This window comes from Octopus sinensis, unplaced genomic scaffold (assembly GCF_006345805.1).
Source record: "Octopus sinensis unplaced genomic scaffold, ASM634580v1 Contig15467, whole genome shotgun sequence".
Classification (NCBI taxonomy): domain Eukaryota; kingdom Metazoa; phylum Mollusca; class Cephalopoda; order Octopoda; family Octopodidae; genus Octopus; species Octopus sinensis.
The window spans coordinates 127,263-150,095 of NW_021833744.1; the positions used below are offsets into that span (position 1 = coordinate 127,263).

At 44.0% G+C, this 22,833-nt stretch overlaps 2 protein-coding genes and 1 pseudogene across 2 annotated transcripts; 2 read left to right on the forward strand and 1 right to left on the reverse strand.

Moving 5' to 3' along the window:
* Positions 1-3,733: 3,733 nt before the first annotated feature.
* Positions 3,734-11,019, reverse strand: LOC115230401 (spindle pole body component 110-like). Its single transcript, XM_036499643.1, has 6 exons — positions 11,007-11,019; positions 10,775-10,897; positions 8,075-10,368; positions 7,918-8,035; positions 5,606-5,631; positions 3,734-3,955 (listed from the first exon to the last, which is right to left on the reverse strand). The coding sequence occupies exons 1-6, from the start codon at positions 11,017-11,019 to the stop codon at positions 3,734-3,736; spliced, it is 2,796 nt and encodes a 931-aa protein (XP_036355536.1).
* An 8,264-nt stretch (positions 11,020-19,283) lies between these two features.
* LOC115230402 lies at positions 19,284-20,276 on the forward strand (annotated as a pseudogene).
* Positions 20,277-20,577: 301 nt separating this feature from the next.
* Positions 20,578-21,800, forward strand: LOC115230406 (innexin unc-9-like). Its single transcript, XM_036499646.1, is given in 1 exon segment — positions 20,578-21,800. A coding segment is annotated over 1 exon segment (1,206 nt). The 3' UTR covers positions 21,784-21,800.
* The last annotated feature ends 1,033 nt before the right edge of the window (positions 21,801-22,833 follow it).

The window sequence follows — 22,833 nt, forward strand, 5'->3', positions numbered from 1 at the left end:
TTTTTTCTTTTTCAACTGATATTTGTACAAAATTTAGTAGTTTAATATATTTTTTTTAATATGTCTTCCTGTCGCTGTAATTTAAGCTTCATCAAGCATGAATTTACTCTTTTGTTTCATCAATAGAATAAAATTTATTATTTTTCAGGTACTACACATGTCAACAACAATTTTTAAATTATTTAACATTCATAACAATTTTGATCAACTTTATCTTAAAGGAGCATTTAGGTTGATGGTAATTTCAACATTTATAATGTTCATTCTCCTACAGCAACGAAATATTTAAAGAATTAAAATTATTCATCAATACAAAACAAAAAGATCGATAGTTAATTGACACTTTTTGATGCTTGCATGAATAGGAGATTGTAATTTGGTCTGTTTCTGTTTTTATATTATGAACAATTTTATTATAAAAGATTAAAAAACTCTGAGTGGATATGGAATTACAAATTAAATGCCTCTAAATAAATTTCCGAGTAAATTCTCAGAACTTAAATTTTATTGAATAATGTACGAGTTTAAAAGAAAAGATTAAATTCTAGCAATATAATCTTGAACACTAAAGAATGCCTTATTGTCATATCTTATCGAACTGGTCAACTATAGAACAATGCACAAATATTTGCTGCAATCGGTTTAGTGCAAGGAAAGAAAAAAACAACAATACATGTCACGGATGAAAACGGGAAGCTTATTTCAAGGCCAGAAGAACAAGTCGAATTGATCATTTCCCACTTCGAAAGACTACTCGATACGAAAAGTCATGATCTCGATCCTTTTATCGGAGAATTACGGACTTTGGAAACGTGGACTCCCGAAAAGTCAATACGCGTGCAGTAAGCTGAAGAATCGCAGGACCGGACACCATTGGGAGTCATTGTGAAATGAAATATGTGCCAATGTGCTTTTTCGAAACCATTGCAGGATTACTTAACGGAGTTGGTTCTACCACTGGAAAATGAAACATTGATATATATACAAAATACCTATACAACGGAATTGATACCTATACAAAAGCCTAACGTGATAAAATGACGCCGACTAAATCTATGAAAAAGTACATCCGAGTACTGCTTTCCAATACTGAAATCTCAGTCTGGATTAGAAAAACTCTGTCTAGTTTAAAACCACAATCTGCACCACTCAGGGAGATTCCCTTTTTTCCTTGCTATTTCTGATTTACTTCGAAGCTGCACTACATGATCTAAGATCAAAGAATAATATATAAAGTCGTTTATGCAGATGACATGAACTTTATATCCGAAGATACAGAAGCCCTCACGGATTTGATGAGAAATTCATTGATAAATTGGGGAATGGTTCCTTTTCGTTATAGGACCAAAACAGAAAACACGGAAATCAAAAGAATGGACAATATCCGCAATAAACGCTGGCGACAAATACTCAAAAAGGGATGGCTGAAAGAATCGGTGTCAATATACGGATGCATATGTACAATATATTTATGAAGTCGATACTGTTATACTATATTTGCACTTGGACCTGTACAAGTGTCGAATCAACTGCTCTCGACACGTTTCACAGAAAACAGCTTAAACTGTTATTTGGTGTGAATTGGTCTGCCAGAATATCGAATTCTGGAATCAACAACAAATACAGGAGTAGGCCTTTAAGTCGAGATATCACTGACTATTTATTTCGGAATACTTCTCGGTGGCTATGAACGCTATTTGCCGATATTCTGAGTATGGATCTTGCTGCTCCGGCCAACATGGAGATGGAAGATTATTTCACGTTCGAAGGGGAATGTTTTCGTGGTCGACCGAAGATGACACTATCGGTCCCATTGCACAATGACCTCCAAAAAGTGAGGAAGTCTTTAAAGTCTGGTGAAGATCTGGATCAATTGTTCATGCTGGAAGTGGTTAATATTATCGAGAATTTTCAATAGTAGTCTGTCGACTCTGTACACAACCTTCTTCTCTTAAAGCCATCCAGAGAGAACATAAATTGTCTTCGGTTATCAATTTGTTATTCTCCAGTTTTACTTCATTAGGCTTATTTTCTTTGTAGAGTAGTATGGACAATCCTTGTTTATTATCCACTTTATGCTCTCCAATGTCTTCCTGAACATGAATATAAATATAGTTTCTCTTTGTATTCCAAGGTTGTCGAGGTGGCTCTTGCAATATGTAGACGCAATATTGTAAGGACGACGGGGGATAATCTTAAAAATGTCGTATGTGTGTATTTTCTCCACTTGGACCTCTTTCAAGAAACCTTGGGACGTTACCTCGATAATGGTAATCGTATTTGTGATCTTGCTATGGATAAAAATATCGTATTTTTTGTATTCCACACAGTATCGGTTCTGGTCGTTTTATTTACGTTTATTTTGGCAAACTCGTCGGCCGCAACTGATTAAACTAAATCAGCCTTTTTGTTTTCTTGATTCCAAACTTTTGCATAAATCTGGATGCAAGCAAATTGCTATATAAATTAATAATTGCTAAAGTTATTTATTTTTCAAATAAAATATAAATTAACAGTCTCCAATGCCTCCACGTGGTACTTCTGGGTTTGACCGTTACATAACTGTATTTTCACCTCAGGGGAAATTGTACCAAGTCGGTAATATCCATCTCAATATTAAAAAGAATATTCCTTCAAGTCCATATCGAATGCCGGATGTACAACAGTGGCCGTAAAGGGAAAGGACGCCGTCGTCGCCGTAACTCAGAAAAAAGTACCCGACAAGCTGATCGACCCATCGAGCTGGACTAACGTCTACCCAATAAATGAACGTGTTGGTTGTGTGATGACTGGAATGCACGGTACACGTGTGTTGGCTTACTTGCAGCCGACAGTCTGCGAATGGCTACGAGGGCTGAACAGGAGGCAGTCAGTTTCCAATATAAGTACGGATATCCCATAACTGCGGACAATCTATGTGAACGGATGGCCGACATAAACCAAGTTTATACGCAATCTGCCCAAATGCGGCCATTGGGATGCTGTGATGAGTTTAATTGAGTTTATAGCGATGATTGTGATTGGACTTGACGTGGATGGGGCTCCTCAAATCTACAAGACTGACCCCACGGGGTTTTGCTGTGGGTACAACGCCACTGCTTCGGGGGCCAAGATGTCGGAGGCTGTGCAGGAGTTGGAGAAGATGATCGAGGCAGCCACGGAAATGGGACTCAATGAAATACTATTTGTATATTTGTTCATAAAAGTCAGATCGCAATCACTGCTCTCAGCAAGGCTGTCGGCAGTGAGTTGAAGGCTGACCAAATGGAGATTGCCCTCATCACCCAACAAGACCCTGTGTTTAGGTTGAACTGCGGTAGGACTGTTTTAGATTGTGGGGATTGGAGCAGATTGACCAGACGTTGACGGAAGTGATGGAGTCCGAGTACTTTTGATTCTCTCTGTTTTTTGATTTATTAATAATTGTGGTTATGGAGTAGTGAGTATAGTTAGGCAATGTACATTCCTCCCATTCTTGTGTTGTAGTGCGGGTAAAAGTTATTTCGGTGTTTGTTTTTGGGGTTTCTCTTGCAGCGAACACACCGTCTGTATTTGTCGCATTGTTCTAACAAAAGTCGGTCTTCTTGTGTCCTGACCCTCCCAAGTTGGTCGGTCTGATGTTTTTTGTGTGCTTGGTTAGTCCATTCCTTTGCGTTGTGTTCTTTCATTGCTCTGTCTCGAAGGCATTGAGTCAGCAAATCATTTTTCAAACTAACCCATTTTGATTTGTGTTTTACCTTTCCTTTGCCTCGTCCACGATTGTCTTTTCTTGCATTTGTGCTTCTCTCTTTGTTCGAGCTGCCTCTTCGGCCGCGGCTTTGACTTTGTCCATATTTTCCTTGGCGTTTCTCTCTGCTATTTTCTTGTCGTAGAACTGAGGGCGTTTCTGTTGAAGGTAGGCCACACACGACTGGATTTCATCCCGACTGTTTTGTGCACTCACTCGCCAGTCCAGCTATGAGTGATATTAAACATTACTTGGGCTTTCTTCACTATTTGGTTGTCCAGTTCTTGACGATAGGCCTCCATTCTTTTTTGTCGTTCTCTCTCCTCTTTCTCGTTGAATTCTCGCACTCTGCCGAGCTTGTAACAAAACTTTACTCTTTTGCTAACTTCACCAGGTTTGTCTGAGCCTCCTCAAATGCTTTCTTTTCCTCCTCCTTTTTTCTGTCGGAGTTTTGGGCAATCTAATTAAGATCACATGGCTACTTGTCTGCTCAGATCAAAAATGTGTTTATCATTCCTACGAGAAACGTCTGGCAGAAGACACTTTTCTGATGATTCTTGTATTGGGCGCTGCATTTTTAGTGCTTTTGTGGCCTCCGCAATCCCCAAATTGAAGCCCGCCACTTGTTGACATGCCATCTTCCTCAGTGCACGCATTTTCTTATATTTTAGATTTCATTTGAACTTGCTCGTTTTGCTCAAAGTCCCTTTTTTGGTTCATTATAAACTCGTAGTAATTTTCGTCCTGTTCTTTGCGACGTCGCTCTCTCTCGACTCGGAGGGACTCGTCGTCTGGTGTGAGTGCCTTCTGAATGCAGGAGTCACACATTTCTCTTTCCACAGGAGGAGTGATTTCTAGACTTTGCTTTTTTTCTGCTTCCTTGTCGGGAAATTGGTTGATTTGAGTGGGTGACTGGGAATGGGGACAAGTCCTGTCTAACACAGACGAGCAACCAATGGACAATTCCCCACAACTGGAATGACCAGCACTTCTAAGAAATAGTTGTGGTGAGTACTCGACAATCCGAACATGCTCATTTACAGTTGAGTGACCAGTCGTTACCGAATTGGGCGTGTTCAGTCGCTAATTGGTAAATGTTGTCAAAATACGTTTTTGAGTGTATTTATTTGGTGGTTTCCAATACCCAGCTCGAGCATGAAGGATGTGAAAAATTTCATTTTACTCTTGTTTTCACGAATAGTCAATTTCCCAATTCGACTAAAAATCAAATCAACATTTTTTGATTTGGCCAATGATTGATAGAATTTTTTGACAATTCTCTGAATCTCTTCCTCCACCTCACTCCTATTGAACCCAGAGTCACTGGCCAGAGAGGACAGACTGACCTTGACCAAGGGAATTGTTTCTACCATTCAAGTCGACCGACAACCCGCCAAGTAATAGTTCGGGGTCTCGATTTTAAAGTTGTGACAAATTTTTTCTGAAAGTAAGAATATTGGACGCTGTTCCATTTGGCCTGCCATTTCAGGGGATTTTGCGAAGGTGAAAGTCCCCAGGTTGGGAATGATGACCCCCTAATCAAATAAGCCACGGAATCACTTTGTTTTCTTTCATTCTACCGAGAATGAAGGCCGAGATGCATTTCCATAATGTTTCTAGTGACTTGACTTGTAATTTATCACCCTTTATGACACCGTTCTCGTCTGACATAAATCGCTAGGCAACTTTTATAAAATTTAAAGTAACTTGAAAGTCAAAATAAAATGCGCCCGATAACAAATTAGGATCAATTTAATTTTAAAAACAAAGACGTGTTTCTCTAAATGATGTCAACACATTTTAGGCAACAAAAATTGCAGACTTTGCTAAGGTTTTAAATTGAAATGATCATAAAATAGAATCATAAAAGTGAAGTACAAATCTTGTTTGGGGTAAAACGATGTCTACAAATATAACACGGTAAATGAAGGATCACCAAATCATGTCAGAATTGTCCATGTGAAGTATTGGCAGATAAAATGAGAATTTCTTGAATCAAGGATGGAATTGAGGAAATAATATATTTAATCACACAAATATGTGTAGGAATAAAAAAGCAGTGTTTCCAGGCGACGAAAAGTGATGAGTGTTTCTCAGAGTCGACCGAGTGCCAGCACAATAACACAGTCATCTCGAGGACGAACATACAAAACAGTTTTTGGCCAGTCGCACGTGGATGAACTTCTTTTTGGAGTTCCTAATCATGTGAAAAAAAGAAACGAGCGCATGAATGAGCCCACTCAGCCACAGAACGTGATCACAGTCCTGACGAAGGATTTGGTCAGGAATTTAATGTAGAGGATATTGATAACCACGAGAGTGCCACGGGACGCCAAGACTGATGAGTCGGTGGTGGTGCGTCGGGCGGAGTTTGAGAGAATAAAATCGGCCGCCCGAGTGCTGACCAAGAAAGAGAAGGAGGAACTCGAAGACACCAGGAAGGCCGAGATCGCTGGACTGGAAGTATAAGGGTGTCTCATTGGGCAGGAACAAGTCAATCGACGGAGGCAAATCCTGAAGGAATTGGACGAAGAGCGATTGTTGGCAGAAAACGAGAATAGTCTGGCCAACATTGAACAGAGGGAGATGAACTCACTGCTCGAAAGGGTGAATAAGCAAAGAATAGAGCAGATCGACGAGATCCGGGTAGGGATGTTATATATGGAAGAAAATAAATGAAATGATCGAGAATGCCAAGTGTCAGACTATCCGAGATCTTCAGATTATGGAAAAGAGGCAAATCAACAAAGAAATGAAAGATGAGATCAGAAGACTCGACAAAATGATGGAGGAAGAACGACTCAATAAAATCAAAATCCAAGAAAGAATCGAAGAAAAAAGAATGATCGAGAAGAAGCTTGGAGCGGCGGCCATAATCGAGCAAATAAAGGAAAACCAGACTCAGAAGTAGGACTGAGTGCCTCACATAGACTGCTCGAACTGGAAACTAAGGACCAGGAAAACCAAATGATCAAGGAAAGGAGTCGGCAACTCATTAATGAAGAAATATCGACGTTGCAGAAGAAGGCGATTGAAAAACAGCAGCATATTGTTGGTGGTGATATTTAATTGGTTCAGGACGAACTAAACAAGGCAAACAAGGAACTAATTGAGAAAAGAAAGTTGCTCAAAGAGTTGGACAAGGTCGAGGATCAGAAGATGATTCAATACCAAAAGAAAAAGGCCGCAGAAGAAGCAGAAAAGCAAGCACAAGCCGAGAAACTGCGGTTTGAGAAAGAGCAGGAGATTGCTCGGTAATGAGGAGCATATCAGTCGTAGTCTCCGTGGAATGCAAGAAAGAGCAATCGATGAGCAGGCCAATCGAGACTACCTACGAGCCAAAAGAGCTCAAGAAGAAAACGAACGGCGGTGGAGACGGAAAGAATTGGAGGACGCCATTCGGAGTAAGCAGGTGCAAGAGGATTTGTCCCGTGCACGGTGCATTCAGAACAGGCAAAAAGAACGTCAGTTGGCCATTGAGGCGCAGAAGGAGCGCAATCAATTTGAGACAACTCTTCGGTCTGCTTGAATGACTTACAGACAGAAAGCAGACAGAACTAATGGAAAAGGAACGACAGGAGTGCGAGGAGAGGAGAAAGAACAACCAGAAGTATGCCGCGGACCTGCGACACCAAATCCGTCAGAAGGAGACAGAGCTGATAAACGCACGATGTGACTACTTCAAGGAAGGAAAGCGACTGATGGAGGACAAAAAGAATCACCAAGAGAGGGTCAACAAAATAAAAATGGAGAAGCTTGAAGAATTAAAGTTGATGAACTAAAGTTAATGTCAGGGCGTTGGGACTGCCGGACAAGTACGTGGCACAAATCATGCGCAAGTCGAACAAGCTCGCCTGTTAGACAATTAACAGATAATACTACTAATACAACATTAAGCCAACAAGCCTAGTTGTCAAACCAGTTGTATCTCGCACGCGGACGCAATTTGTACTTTTTCTGAGAATTGTCTTCTTTAGTGGTGGAAAATGTCTTATTTTGCAGGAAATCGTGATCGTCTTCTTCCTACAGTCCATGATTCCAAAACCCTCACGTCGAACGAGAAAACATCGTGCGAGGCTTTCACCGCTTTGGGTTTGGACGCGATTACTTTTTTCTTGCGTCTCGAGCCCAATTTAATATCAGACTTGTCGATGGGAGTGCTCGTGAGAATAACCTAAACCATCACGCACTGCTTTCCCAGACGGGGTGACGAGTCCTTTCCGGTTGCAGTCCTCTCTCCATTTGCTCTATCTTCTGGTCCCTCAGAGCTAGTTCGTCCTCCTTCTGCTTGAGTTGGTTGAGGTGATTCTGAATTTCCACTGACTAGCCCGTTAGACAGGACAGTACATGCCGAGTCTTCACTTTCTCCAGGTCTGCCTCAATACTTGTGTTCTTTCTGAGGACAGAGTTGTACTCCTCCTTGTGTCGACTGGCCAGAAGGACTGCTTCTCTCTTCTCTGCTTCCAGTTTTTGTGTCATCTCCCTCAACTGAGCCACCACCAGGGCAGTCTCTGACTCACTTTCTCTCAACTTGGTTATCTCCGAGTCTTTCTCCTCCCTCATTTGTTCAATCCGTCGATCGTATTTGGCCAACTCCTCGCGAGACATTCTCAGCTCGTTATCCACACGGACATAGTTCTTCTGCTGTGTTTTCACCACCAACTTTGCGTCTCTTTTTTCGTTGTGTTCCATCTCAATTCGACGTTTGAGTGTGTCCACTTCCAGCAACAGCGAATTATTGTCCTCCACACATCTCTCCACGTCGTTCTTCAACTCGACAATTGTCTTTGCGTCCTGTTCCCCCATTTGGCGAGACTCCCTCAACTGCTGCTGACATATCCTCAGTTCATCCCGCACACTCTCCACTTCTGCCCTGCTGTTCTGCAATCCCGCAATGATCTCTTCCATCTCCTCCAACTTTTCCTCTCTTTTTGTCATGACTGCACTCTCTGCTGCGCTTTCCGCCCGGAGACGGTCTATCTCGTGCTGGAGACTGTCCCTTTCAACCATTCCGTCAGTCACCGTCTCCCTCAGTCGGGTTATTTCCTTAGCATTCCAATTTTTGAGTTGAGACAGTTCCTCACTGATTGCATTTTCACGAGTCCGCAATTCCTCGATAATCTTCTCCCTTTCTTTTAAGGCCATTTGGAGTGAAACACATTCGTTGGTTGTTCCTTTACTCGTCGATCTCAAAATTGATATTTCCTGGTCTTTGTGTCCCATTTCTATTCTTTGACTGTCGTTTATAGCTCGGAGGTCGTCAATTTGGAGACCAGTTGCGTGTCCCTCTCTTTGTAGATCTCCGACCTGTTCATTCGCACGACTCAGTCTTTCCTTGCAATGGGCCAACTGAGTCAACAAATCTTTATTGGCATGTTGTAGTTGAGATAATTGACTGTTGGCCAATTCCACATCTCTGTTGAGTGTGTTTATGTGTGTGCTCAACTCGTCGATGGTCCTTTCCTTCCCATTACAATTACTCCTCATCTCATTTATTGTCAATTTCTGGTCGTCGATCATTGTCCTTAGTCCACCCAACTCTTCAGTGAACTGGACAATTCTCTCCTCTTTCTCATGCAGTTCATTGACTTGAGTATCCACCACCAATTGAAGTTGTTGGTTCGCCAAAGTTACACTTTCGACAGTCGCTTCCGTTTTTTGAACCAATTTGGTGAGCTTTTGACACTCTCGTTGTACGGACTGGGCATCCAATCGCTCTGATTCTCTCAAAGTGGACATTTCCTTGTTTGAGAGTCTTTGCTCATTCAAAAGATCGTTAATCATTCCCAACTCATCTCTGAGTGAACTGAGTTGATCTGTCAATGATTGCTTCTCAGTATTGGACGTCTCCAGTGATGCTTCTAATGCTTCCCCTCTGATTGTCTGCTCGACCACCCTGGCAGTGCTCTTCTCGAGTTCTGCCTGTGCATGGCTGAGGTCCTGAAGTATCTGTCCAATCTCATTTTTTGAAGTTTCCAGCGCCAAAGTCAATTCTTGGGTCATTTTATTCTGGCTTGACAGGTCTTTCTGACATTTTCGTAGTTTTTTCTTGTTTGATAGCAATTGAGAAGACACAGTCTCCACCTCTGCTTTTCCAAGTCCCAACAGTCTTTGCAAATTGTCATTCTCTTCAGATTTCTGTTCCACCTTTTGGGAAGTAATGTTGAGTTGGTGACTCAGCTGGTCGACTTGATTTGTCACTTTTTGTATCTCCGCTCTACTTTCCTCCAATCGGGTCATCAACACTCCACTCTCGTTTTCTCGAGTCTCCAACCTGAGGAGAGTGTCATCCAGTCTGGATTGGAGTGAGGCAGACTGTTCTCTCAATCTGAGTGTCTCTTCCTCATGATTTACAAGCAGTGAATTAATATTGTCCTTCTGATTGGCACAAAATTGTTTCTGTGTCTCCAAAGCATTCTCAAGTTCCGAAATCAAGTCGCGTTGGGTCAGAATTTCGGTTGCAGCTGTGTCCAGTTGAGAATGGACAAGAATAACTTCCTCGCGTGTATTCTGCAACTGAAGGGACACTTGCTTGTACTGCAAGTCCAGTTGTGTCCACTTTTGAGTGATGTGGTCTAAAGTGGAGGACACCACTCCACCTATTTCCCTGATCACACGTGTGTTCAGCATCCCCTGGTGTGCTATATAAGCGAGGAACCTCACGTGACAGTACTAACAATACTTGGATATAATAGTCGTGATATCTTTTTGTATTTCACTCATCAAACAAACGTCGGCCACTTTGATGTCCCTGATCTTCCTGAGCGAATGTCCAAAGCGTAGAGATAACAAAGAAAGGACAGCAATTATCAATTTACGTGACTTTCTTTCAACAGAAGTCTACAAAATAATCAGTTTGATGACAATATTGGAATGTATTAGACGTTGTTGACAATCAAACGAGTCTGCCAACCCAACACTCCACAGGCGGACATTGCTCAGGAAAGGAAGGACATGTTCTACCACTCAATACATTTCGACAACCAGAAATGCAGATTTGTGTGGTTTCGATTGTTTTTTGGTGGCTGCGAAGAGAGCACTCCAAACTGCTGATTAAATTAAGCGAATCGGCGTGTTGGACAGTCAGACCCTCCAGACGAAAGTCGAGTTGTGCATTTTCACTTTTCACAGCCTGAAGGTCAAGTCGAGACCGTTCTTTGTGGTCCTCGACTGAATAAATGTGAACAGAAATGTCTACTGGTTGTGTGGACGTCCTCGATGACAGTCTCAGCACGCAAAGTCAGGCAGTCAAAACGACCAGCCAACTCCTAAGACTCACATCTCCTGGCCATACGTTTAGAGACAGTTCGTTGTAGGCGGTTATTTCACGGAGAGAAGTCTTGTCCTCCTCGACTACATGATTAATGTATTCTGTACATCTCTTCATTGAGGCTTCTATGGAGGCGGTGTGCTGGGATAGTAGACTGCACATGTCCCGGGCTTTGTTGACTCTGGGAATTATCACTCGACCCCACCTATCCTCCATTCTTTCAAATTGCTCAGTGTTTATAGACATTTTTGTTTCTAAGGATTCATTTCTGGCCTGGGAAGATGCTTCAATTGAGAATAACCTTGTATTCTAGGTTGCTCTCTTTCAATTGCTCGTTTTGCTTGATGTAGCTGTTTATTTCCATGTCCTATGGCTGATTAAAGTCGATTTGAACTTTGTTGTTCAATTCTAGCAAGGTCTGTTGTCTTTCTTTAGTCAACTTTTCTCCATCCTTTAACAACTTTTCACAAATCTGCTTTATTTTATTGCAGTTCAAATTTTCTTGGAGCATCAAAAGAAACACAACAAAATATTTTGTCAGTTAAAAGGCGGCAAAAATCAAACTCTTTCTGACATTTTATTGTTAAAAATAAACATATATTTAACAAAATTAAAAAACATATAAACTAAATTAATTAAAAAAGTTCAATTTCGAAAAATGTAGGAGCTGATTACGACTGTAGACTGGGAATGTTGGTAAGCAAATTAAGCCAGAACTGAAGAATGGTGAACATGGACATACCTTGGTGAGTTGTGGCATTCCGTAGTCCGTGAATGCGTAGTACCACTTGTGGACACCCAAACGAGAGAGAAGCCCCCGATAGTACCCCATGAATGAACCAGACATGAAATGCCACCGAAATGTCCTATCCAAATAAAATATCCCCCGACTCTCTCCCTTTTCTAAAAAAGGACAACACAGAGTACCCTTATCCACCAGCAGACATATTTTCCCGTCTCCGTGACAGTGGTGGAGTGCATAGGCAGTGCACAGTCCGTCCACCACTCCACCTAAATGAGTCGATTCCCCCTCAATTTGAATTTCCATCAATTTATCAATTGGACTGACATAAATTGTCCCCGTCGGCACTGAGGAGACTGTCCAGGAAATGTCCAGCCCGTCGGAAAAGAGATAAAAGTTGGTCAAGTCAGAGGGAAGGACATATTTGTTGATCTCGAGTGAGTAAGGACAGTACCACATTCCACTCCTCGATTGAGTAATGGACACTCCATACCCCCCAGATTTATCATCGACTGTCACGAAGGGCAGTCTGTCTGAGAAAAGTCACAGAAAATGTACTCAGGTGGGTTAGTGCGCTCTCCAGGAGTGATTCACTAGACTGCATGTCGGTCACTATGGGCTGTTATTATTTGTCTATTAATATGCAGCAAGAATAGACGAGTTTAGTAAATCAGATCACCCTAAAGAGAATTAATTTGGTCGATAAAATGGACAGTTGTGGAATATGTCTGTTAATTGGCAAGACAGATGGTGGAGATAACAAGGTCGATTGGGAAAGTGATTATTGATTGCTGTAAATTAATGGAATAAACATTAATTATTTTTTTGTATTTTTAAATATTAATTATGAAATCTTAATTGATTAAATTATATCATTATTTTTTAAATTAAGTAATAGTACAATTTAATATTTAAATTTACTCGCTTATCTGTGGCAAAATTTAGAGTAATGTTTGTACATCCTTCCTTTAATTAAGCAATACTTATAACCACTTTAGATGCCCAAGTCCCCCTTCCTTCGCAAACAGAAAAAGAACAGACCCACCCGTGACTCCCCACTTCCTGTCGTGGTACTCCTCCCCTTCACTGTTTAGGAGAACTATTCGGGCTCCCCCGACAGGATGAGATACTCCCCTCACAACTCAGAGGATGAACACTTTTGTTCAGATTGTTCCATCAATGGGGCAGAAAAACTGCGAGGACTTGTCCAAAAGATCTCTCCTTTCTCTCCTTCCAAGTACACCTCCTTGGTCATTAAAGTGCCTGCAATGATTTGTGTAAATACACCACATTCTTCAAAGTACTCATTTTTATTGATTTAGAACATTCTGGAAGGCGACCAACTTCCCTCCATTTCCCAACTCAAGACTGACCCAACATTCGTGGTGGAGGCGATCCACAACCAGCAGTTCCCCATCCTCCACTTGTTGGTCGATTATGGCTTCACTACGTCTGGTCGGTCTCTGGGTACTCCTTCAGGCATATTCCAGTCTCGGGGGCCACTGCTCTTATTGCTGCGGGCCAGTTCTACGAGATCACTGAGATGCTGTTGGCCAAGGACTCGGATCCGAACGAATTCGACTTGCACTACTGCACTCCCCTCATGTACGCAGTCAGGGAGAACAACACAGCACTCGTCCGACTACTCCTCCGATATGGAGCCTCCTCCAAAGTGCCTCCCAAGCCGGAAAAGTCGTCGGAGAGTGGGTGGTTGGTGGTTAGTTGTAGTCTCTCCGTGTGTTTGCAAGTGTGGGGCAGTGCAGAAGGGGACACCCATTCACGTATGCCCTCTCTCCATTGATAGGAGGACGCCTATGAGAATCCCATCATTCTCAGTATTCGTAAAAAGAACGTCGAGTTGCTTAAATTATTGATGGAGTATAAGCCATACACTCTCCACAGTGTTGTCAATGGCTATAGTGCTCTCATTGAGGCAGTCAAGTACCGGTCGGATCAGATCATCGACGTGCTGTTGGAGATGCCTGGTTGTCCACCCAGACTGACTGCGTTTAGATGTGGTGAGTGGAATTAATGATGTCTGTGGGTCTGGTCTAAAGACGGCTCTGTCCATGGCGTGCAAACACGGGCATTCAGACATTGCAGAACGACTGATCGGACTGGAGGCGAATGTGGAGTTGGGTGGACGGACTGCCCTGATGGAAGCATGTCGATGGGGGCATGCCGAGACAGTCACTCTACTGTTGGACAATGGGGCTAATCCTTGTGCCCAGACACACCTATCTCAGACTACAGTCATGTTTGCTGCGGAAACTGATTCCGTGTTGGTCATGTCCACTCTCCATGCAGCACTCGCCCGCCGACTGACTGGGCCGAGCATTCGGGAGTATTTCTCGCAGGCCGATCAGTATGGGATGACTGCTCTGCTAATTGCCTGTTATAAGGGAAACTCCCATGTGGCCTACCATTTATTAGAAAACTGTTTCCCTCTTTGGACTAATCGACAGGCCTTTCGTTTAATTGTTTGAATGCGAGTATGGCCGAGACTGGTCACACTCCCTTCACATTGGCTGCCAGTTCGGGGAATATTGAACTCATTTCGTATTTGTACAGAAAGGGGGCGGATCCTCTCCATCAACTCAACGATGGTTCCACTGCACTCAACGAGGCTGCCAAGTCTGGGAAACCCAATATTATTCCACTCATCTACGAACACATCTACGAATATCAAACTCGGCAACATGAGGTGTGAATTATTTTATATTGTAGCCACCCGACTCGCCCTCATTGTCTGGTGTGTGTCCTCTCCTCACACCTAGATGAGGCAGACGACGGCACTCCCTACAATCTACGCAAGTCAAGGAAAGCGGTATTGAGTGGTGTTGATTGTGCAGTTGTCTGACGGACTGTCCTCTATCAACAACTACGCCAATCCTCTATTCGAGTCGTTGTATGGCATTTCTCACTCATTTAGATTCGACACATTTCAAGACAACGGAACTGACCAGGAAGTGAATTGTTTGGCATTGCTTTCATTTTGTTAGCCCAATGTCACGACGTGACTGATTCCCTCGACTCTACATTTGCTAATTTGGCTGAGGAAATTGACTTTTTGGGGGAGACTGGGGATATCTGCCAACTCCCGTCTTCCTTCATAGTTGTCCCTGTTGGTTATGTTAGCGTCACTGCAACCGTTCGTGTGCCAACTCGAGTGTCTGGGGACAAGGAAGGACGCCCGACATATTCGGCCGACTCCTCCACCAGCGGGACAAGAAAGGTGGAGAGTGTGAGTGAATGTGTAGGACATACCCCCCTCATGTCGGCCGCCCTCGCCAATAATGTCGAAATCATAAAAGAACTGGTGTACTATGGAGCAGCCCTGGAGGAAGTGACTGATCGGCGGGACACAGCCCTGGGTCTGGCTTGTGCGGCCGGGAATGTGGAGGTTGGGAGTGGTGGTCATGTCAGGTCGTGATATTCCTCATCCAAGTGGGGGCGAATGTGAACCACCGGAATGCCAACAACCACACTCCCCTCGCGATTGCAGCATCGGGGGGACATATGGACACAATTATGGCCATTGTGGGTGCCGGGGTGGACATTGACTCACGGTGGGGATGTGGGAGTGATGTGTAGGGATGCTCTCAAGTGTGGGGGGACTACGCCCTGCATGTTGGCGGTGTTGGGGGGGCACTATGATGTGGTGGCCTTGTTGATCGAACAAAACTGCGACGTCAACTGCTATCTCGAGTCCACCCGTAACTCCGCCCTCACTCTGGCTTGTCTCCACGGGAAGGTCGAACTAGTCGATTTGCTGTTGCGGAATGGGGCCAATGTGGAGCATAGATCGAAGGTGTGTGTGTGCTGTATATTGCCAGAATGGATACACTCCTCTGATGGAGGCTGCCTCATTTGGACTATATAAAGTGGCTGCCACTCTGATCAAGCATGGGGCAGATGTGAATGCTCCCCCCGCCCCACAAAACAAGGAGACTGCTCTCACTCTCTCCATCGACCGTGGAAAGATGTCGTTGGTTGAACTACTCCTCAGCAAGTAAGGACTGTTCTCTCATTCCAGCAATGCACATATCGAGGTCAAAAACAGACGAGGCTGCACTGCTTTGTGGCTGGCTTGCAATGGTAATGCTCACTCAATGAATGCAGTCGGCCATGTCCAGATTGTCCAACTGCTGGTCAATGCAGGAGCTGATGTGCATGCTTGTGATCCCCGAGGAATATCCTGTCTCCATGCGGCCTTCCGACGGGGACATGTCGAAGTGGTCAAGTTCCTGGCAGAGAAGGTGCGGCAATTCCCGTCGAACGAGAGTTGTCAGCGGACAATGAGTGCAGTGACTGACCAGGTGGGGACACTTCCTAATGCAAGGACACATTGGCGAGGTGTGGCGAGTGCATGCAGATTATTGTCCATGCCCAACAAAAACAGGCACTCGAGGCCGACCGGAATGCGGACTTACTCCTCCAGCAGATCGAGGATGAGAAATTGGAGACTGAACGCAAGAAGGAGGCCACAGTTCGAAGACGGAGCAACAAAAAGCGTAAGAAATTGGACAAGCAGCAACCCGACGAGCCTCAGGCGAAGGAAGAGACGAGCGAAGTACATTCCGTGCTGAGTGAACATGTCCCCGAGTCTGTTCACCCTTCTGTGGAGGAGGATAAAGGTGGGTACCCTCACTTGTATTGCAGTGACGGAGGATGAGTTGCAGTCTCCCCCGAGTGAGCCAATTGCCCCCTACAACTATCAACTCCCCAAAATAACGGACTTTTATCCATGTCCGGAGACCAAGTTGTCGCCTGTGCCGAGCAGAGTGCCCTCCCCGGCGAGTAGTGGGGTGGTTATAGTTTGCAGAGGTGACTCCGCGGACGTTCAAGTCGACCAACAGGAAGGCGACCAATTTCGTGTACGGCGAGGAATTGACTCAGGAAATCGGGAAAAAGTAGAGTTGGGACAACATTGTAGTTCCCGGGTGATTCGAGTGCCCTCTTTTTTGTTTGGGCGAATAATGGGTCGTGGTGGTGCCCACATGAACAAAATCAGGGAGATAAGTCTGGCCAACATCGAGGTTGAGCAGCAGAAGGTCGGACTGGAACACCGTCGAATAAAGATAAGGTATGTGAGGAATGTCATCCTCAGAGGGGTCCTCAAGTCGATGATTTTGGCCCAGCAAATAATATCCCACATTGTCACCGAACAGCAGCAGGAAGTGAGTGACATTCTCCGTCTCTACGAACACGAGAAGAGTGTGGAGGAGGGGAAGAGTGAGAACAGTGAGGATGTTTCCGTCCCCAACGAGGCCGTGTCGGAAGAGGAGACTTTGATGAATTTCATATTCCTGGAGGGGGATTGCTACCATGGCCCCATTGCACCCATCACGGAGAAAAATACGCTCATATTAAAACAGACCACTCAGTCCTGTGTCCCCACACTCCAGACATTTGGGAAGTACACTCCTTCCAAGAGAGTGGGTAAACATAACGACGGGTCGTACAGGATGATGTATCCGGAGATGGGTCACTCATCTTATCACTCGAATGGTCACTACATGCCTTTAGAGTTTGGTCGTGGACTTATATTCTAGTTCACATTACATTCCTGAACATTCCCCATTCCCTTTTGACTATCATAACGAGTCCTTCCGCTATTTTAATGGGAGTCACGCGGATTCGGTAAGGAATGGGTTCTGTCCTCGGAATGTGTATGATCCGTCTTTCTTCTACCCAAACTACGACACTGACTCCAGTCAATTCCCCTTTCCTCCTCCAGAATGGCGTAATTCCAGTATCGACCGGAAAAATCACTAAAGTCCCTTCCTCTGCTAACGAACTGTTGTTTAAATATATCATTTTTTCTTATTTCCCTATAAACACGCGTTGTTTAATTCGAATATTATTGCAAAGCAATCGGATACCCAATAGAAGACATTTACAATAACTGATTGAACAACCCTCCAGAGTATAACCAGCGTCTTGTCAGTTTTACTACAATTCATTCTGAAAGCAGCCCACTTTAGGTTGTGAATATACACTACATTTGTAAAATACAGGTTTTGCAAAGGCTTTGTAAAGCCTTGTTGATAGGCTTCGTTTGGAGCCATGTTTTGCGTATTCTGCTCAGTGTCGCGGTAGCCAGCAACTTTCTATGGTTAAGGTCTACAGTGTCTTCACTGTCTCCGAGCAGAGATCCGACTTTCCTCATATACCTCCAAGTTTAACCAACTTTGGTGTCTATGAATTTGGTTGATTATGAGAAACTTTTCGAAACGGTTAATTGTCATATGAAACGGATTATCAATAATCAATCCGCACGCAGTCTGTAAAATATGTATTGAATGAATATAAAAATAATGAAAACGACAATTTAAAAGCAGAAAGGAATCATAAATAAACACCAGACTTAGGAACAGGGAGAGAAGAATCAATGTGCTGGTCAAAAGGAGTAAGAGGCAAAGGTTTGTTAGCCCAGTGCTCGGGCGTCCTATATTTCATAGTATTCTCCAAAGCCATCATTATAGCCTTCGCAAAATTAGCCAATGTAGCAGTAGACCCCCTCGTACACGTATAGCAATCCTCCAGACCACACATCCTCAACAACTTTTGAGGAACCGTTGCTGCCACCAGTCCAGTCCCCCTCGGGGCAGGAATCAGTCTCACAAGGACTGACCCACACGTTCCAGTCACTTTGCAGGGCACAGTGTGCATTTGACCAATCTTGTTGCCCCAGTAGCCCTTCCGGACTGGAATGAGGTTGAGTTTGGCGAGGTTGACTCCCTCCCGCATTGAGTTGACGGCCTCTTTGGAACATTTAATGCCCAGGCCGACATGTCCCTTCCCATCCCCCACTGCCACAATGGCCTTGTGACGAGTCCTCTGTCCTGCCCGTGTCTGTTTCTGGACTGATTGGACTTTGAGGACTTCGTCGGTCAACTCGGGGATGAGGAGGTCCACAATCTCGACTTCCTATCCATCAGAAGTGGATAAATAACCATGATAGGGAGAGAGGCCATGAATATTTCGTCGATGTTAGTTATGAGTCCTTCATTTACTAGTCTACCCAGACGGGTTATGGGCACCCATTCCTTTTTGGGGGGAGGGGCTCGACTCCCTCTTCCACGTTGGGACTTTGCTCTATTTCCAAATCCTCCCTGGAATCCACTTCTATCACCCATTCTTTCAATGTTGACACACAACACTAACCAAACAAATCACGTGTAGTATATTTATATTATTTAACAACAAAATTATAATTAATACAATTTTCTAACAAATATTAAAAATGACAGTATAAAAAAGATAACAAAACCTCCTTTTCTGAGAGAATTATTTATCTTGTCAACCCTCGTAGGGCGTTGATTAAATAAAATATTGAGGTTAATGTTTTGCCCCACCCTCCCGAAAATAATTCGTCGATTCTCTTCTCTGATCTATGTCCCCGAAACCAACGACCATAATTTAGCCAAGTGCAGAAAAATGAGTCTCCTGGAGGCTGTAAATGACGCTCTCTCCATTGCTTTGGAGTCTGACAACAAATCAAGTATTCTCTCTCTTCATTCCAGTCCTTTTCGGAGAGGATGTGGCCTTCGGAGGGGTCTTCAGATGTTCTGTTGGTCTACAAGATAAATTTGGTGACACTAAATGAGGGACTGGTAGGGAAACAACGAGTGTTCAACACCCCGATCGCAGAACAGGCCATCGTGGGGTTGGGCATTGGGGCAGCCTCGATGGGATACACTGCCATTGCTGAAATACAATTCGCCGACTACATTTTCCCTGCCTTCGATCAAGTTGAGTGGCCAATCCCAGCTTAGATTGTGAACGAGGCTGCCACATTGAGATATCGGTCATATGGAGAGTATGACTGTGGGGGACTCACTATTCGGGCTCCCTGTGGGGGAGTCGGCCACGGAGCATTCTACCATTCACAGTCCGTCGAGTCATACTTCTCCCACTGCCCTGGTCTTAAAATTGTCATCCCCCGTGGACCCAGAGAGGCCAAAGGACTTCTTCTTTCCTGCATTCGTGACCCCAATCCTTGTCTCTTCTTTGAGCCTAAACTCCTCTACCGACTGGCCGTGGAGGACGTCCCCTTGGAGGATTATGAAATCCCTCTTTCCCTGGCCCACGTGGTTCGTCCAGGACAGCACGTGACTTTGGTGGGGTGGGGGACCATCGTGCAGTTACTCCGTCAGGCTGCCGAGTTGGCGGAGAAGGAATTGGGGGTGGACTGCGAGATAATTGACTTGCGGACAGTCATGCCATTCGACGGGGAGACCATCGTCCAAGTAGTCATCCCCCACAGTTTAGTCCGTCAATAAAACTGGCCGACTCGTCGTGGCTCACGAGGCCAGACAGACAGGCGGAGTGGGGGCCGAAATTAGTGCGCACGTGCAAAGAGAGTGCTTTCTCAGATTGGAGGCCCCCGTCGAGCGAGTGTGTGGACTGGACACTCATGTCACCCTCAACATGGAGAAATACATTCTCCCCAGTAAGTTGAGGATTTACGACGCCATCGAACGAGTTGTTCGCTTTTAGTAACTTATTTACTTTATTTTCTTATTTGTTGATTAATCAGACTATGATTGGATTTGATTATTGATTAATAGATTATTAAATATTCCCACAATTGATTAAATCACCACAAGTTGTTGCATCATCCACTTCTCCGACCACCCCATGTATCACGTTTTCTAAAGGGTATGGATTTCTTTATTGTGGACATACAGTCGATAAATTATGAATGAGTGAAATAAAGTTATGGGATAAAAGAATGATTTTTATTAAATTTATTATAATATTAGAACAAGTAGAAAAAATAAATTCAAATAAATTCGATATCTAAATAAATCATTATAGTGTAACCCGGCAATGCAGTTTGTACGTTTCATCGGAACAGCAGTGACAACCTCGAATGCCCGGAAGGACGACGACACAGCAGACCGACTGAGCTACCGTTATGCCTCCACATTGCTGGTGTTGTTTGGAATTGTGGTGATAACTCGGAGTTATGTGGGTGAGCCAATCCACTGCTGGTGTCCGGCCAACTTCCCAGGTAGAGAGGATGAGTGAGTGGCAGGACAGTACATATCCTACGCCAACTCGATCTGTTGGGTGAAGGGGACTTACTACCAGTCCCTCGACAGGAGACTGCCCTCGACGGAGATATTGCAGAGGGACAGCACTCTGGCCTACTACCAGTGGATTCAGTTCATTTTCATATTCCTGGCACTCCCCTTCTACATCCCCATCATTGTGTGGCGAGCCTATGTGGCCAATTCGGGCATCAACCTCAACAAAATCATCGCCACCTGCATAAAGGCTCAAAACGTGGAGAAGATTGTCGACAAGGACAAATTCACAACCACCGTGGCCGGGGAGATCGACAATTACGTCCTCCGCAGAGACCATGTCCTATCACGGGGAAAGACCCTGGCAGTGACGGCCAAGATTATGACACTGACGGGGGGGAGACGACATGGGAATTATCTGTCCATTTCCTACTGTGTGACTAAAATACTCTTCCTGGTGAATATTATCAGTCAGTTCTTCATTCTCAACGCTTTCCTGGGCTTCCAGTTCAATATGTATGGATTCAAGATACTCAACGAATATGCCCACGGAAGGGAGATCAACGAGTCCTCCTTCTTTCCCCGTGTGACGTACTGTGACTTCACTGTGAGGGAAATCAATCGGCCACACACATACACTGTCCAGTGTGTTCTCCAAGTCAATTTATTCCTTGAAAAGATTTTTGTGGTGCTGTGGCTGTTGTATTTGCTGGTGTCTGCCTACACTGTCTACTCTTGTGTCAACTGGCTATATTACTATGTATCTGTCCGACAGAGGACTCGGTATGTGTCCAGCTACATTCGGAAGGGCAGTCAGAATCCTTCCCTTCTTCGTCTGTTTGTGAATGACTATTTGAAGGATGACGGATTCTTCATTTTCAAACTAATTTCTCACAATGTGAACAATATGGTTGTCGACGATGTCATCAATGCTTGCTGGGATACCTACCGCAAGAGAGAGGAACCACTCGATGATAAAATCTCCTATCCCCCTCTTCAGTATTAGTTAGTATAATTATTCATTCTCGCGTTACTCCTTTCTAATTGTTAGTTATTGTATTGTCGCCTTAGTCCTCCACCCCACCGTGGAGTAGGTTTAGGTTGGTTAGTTAACTCGGCTTTTCTAGATGTGGGAAGCCGGCTGCAATTAGGTAGCGAGAAACAGGGATTGTGGCTCTTAGAGATCCCGAATTCCAATAGGTGGTGACAGGTGAGGCGGTCAAGGATAAGAAAAAATGTCTTCAGGGGTGGAGGATCGATATGTTTCAAAAATTAGTGGATTGTGTCCCGAGCAAAGTTGTGCAAGCGGAGGAACCTGTCGAGTGATTGCTTTGAAGGAGGGACTGGTGGTGGGGCGAATCAAAAATTTATGAAAGCATCATGATAGCTCGAAATGAGATTTAATAATGATTAGATTCTTCCCAGTTTTCCAATTGTTCGTTAAGAGTATTTTTGGGCGACATCTGCATTGATTGGCCAGAGTAGTGATAATATGTCTTTTGTTTTCTAAAATAGATTTTGTGGGTTGGATGAAATAGGTCTTGCATTTCGTGGAGGAATTGGAGTCCTCTCATCACCAAATGGTCTTCGACCGGGAGGATAGAGGATTCCCAATGAAATGATCGATGGGAGTGGGGACTAGGCAATTATTGTGCGGCAGCCTAATTCTTTGAAGTTTTTGGAGATTTGATAGAGACAGGTTTCATGACCATGTTGGACTACCATAGTTCATGTCCTGAAAAATTGTTTGTAGACCAGAGCTATGCATTCTTAAGATTGTCCAGATAAGACATAATACGTTCAGCTTGCGTTTGATTTTGGTGGAAATGAACTGTTGCGTAAAAGATAGGCATTGATAGAATACGATTCCAAGGATTTTCGAGTTTTTTACAACAGGAATTCTTTCACCGGCCACATAAAGGGCTGGATTTAGGTTGAATTGTCGTCTATCAGAGCTAAAAACAGTGATAGACAATTTGGAGGCTGAAGGAGTCATACGGTTAGATGTTAGCCATTTGGTCAGGGAGTCTAGCTAAGTTTGAAACGTCAGCGTAGG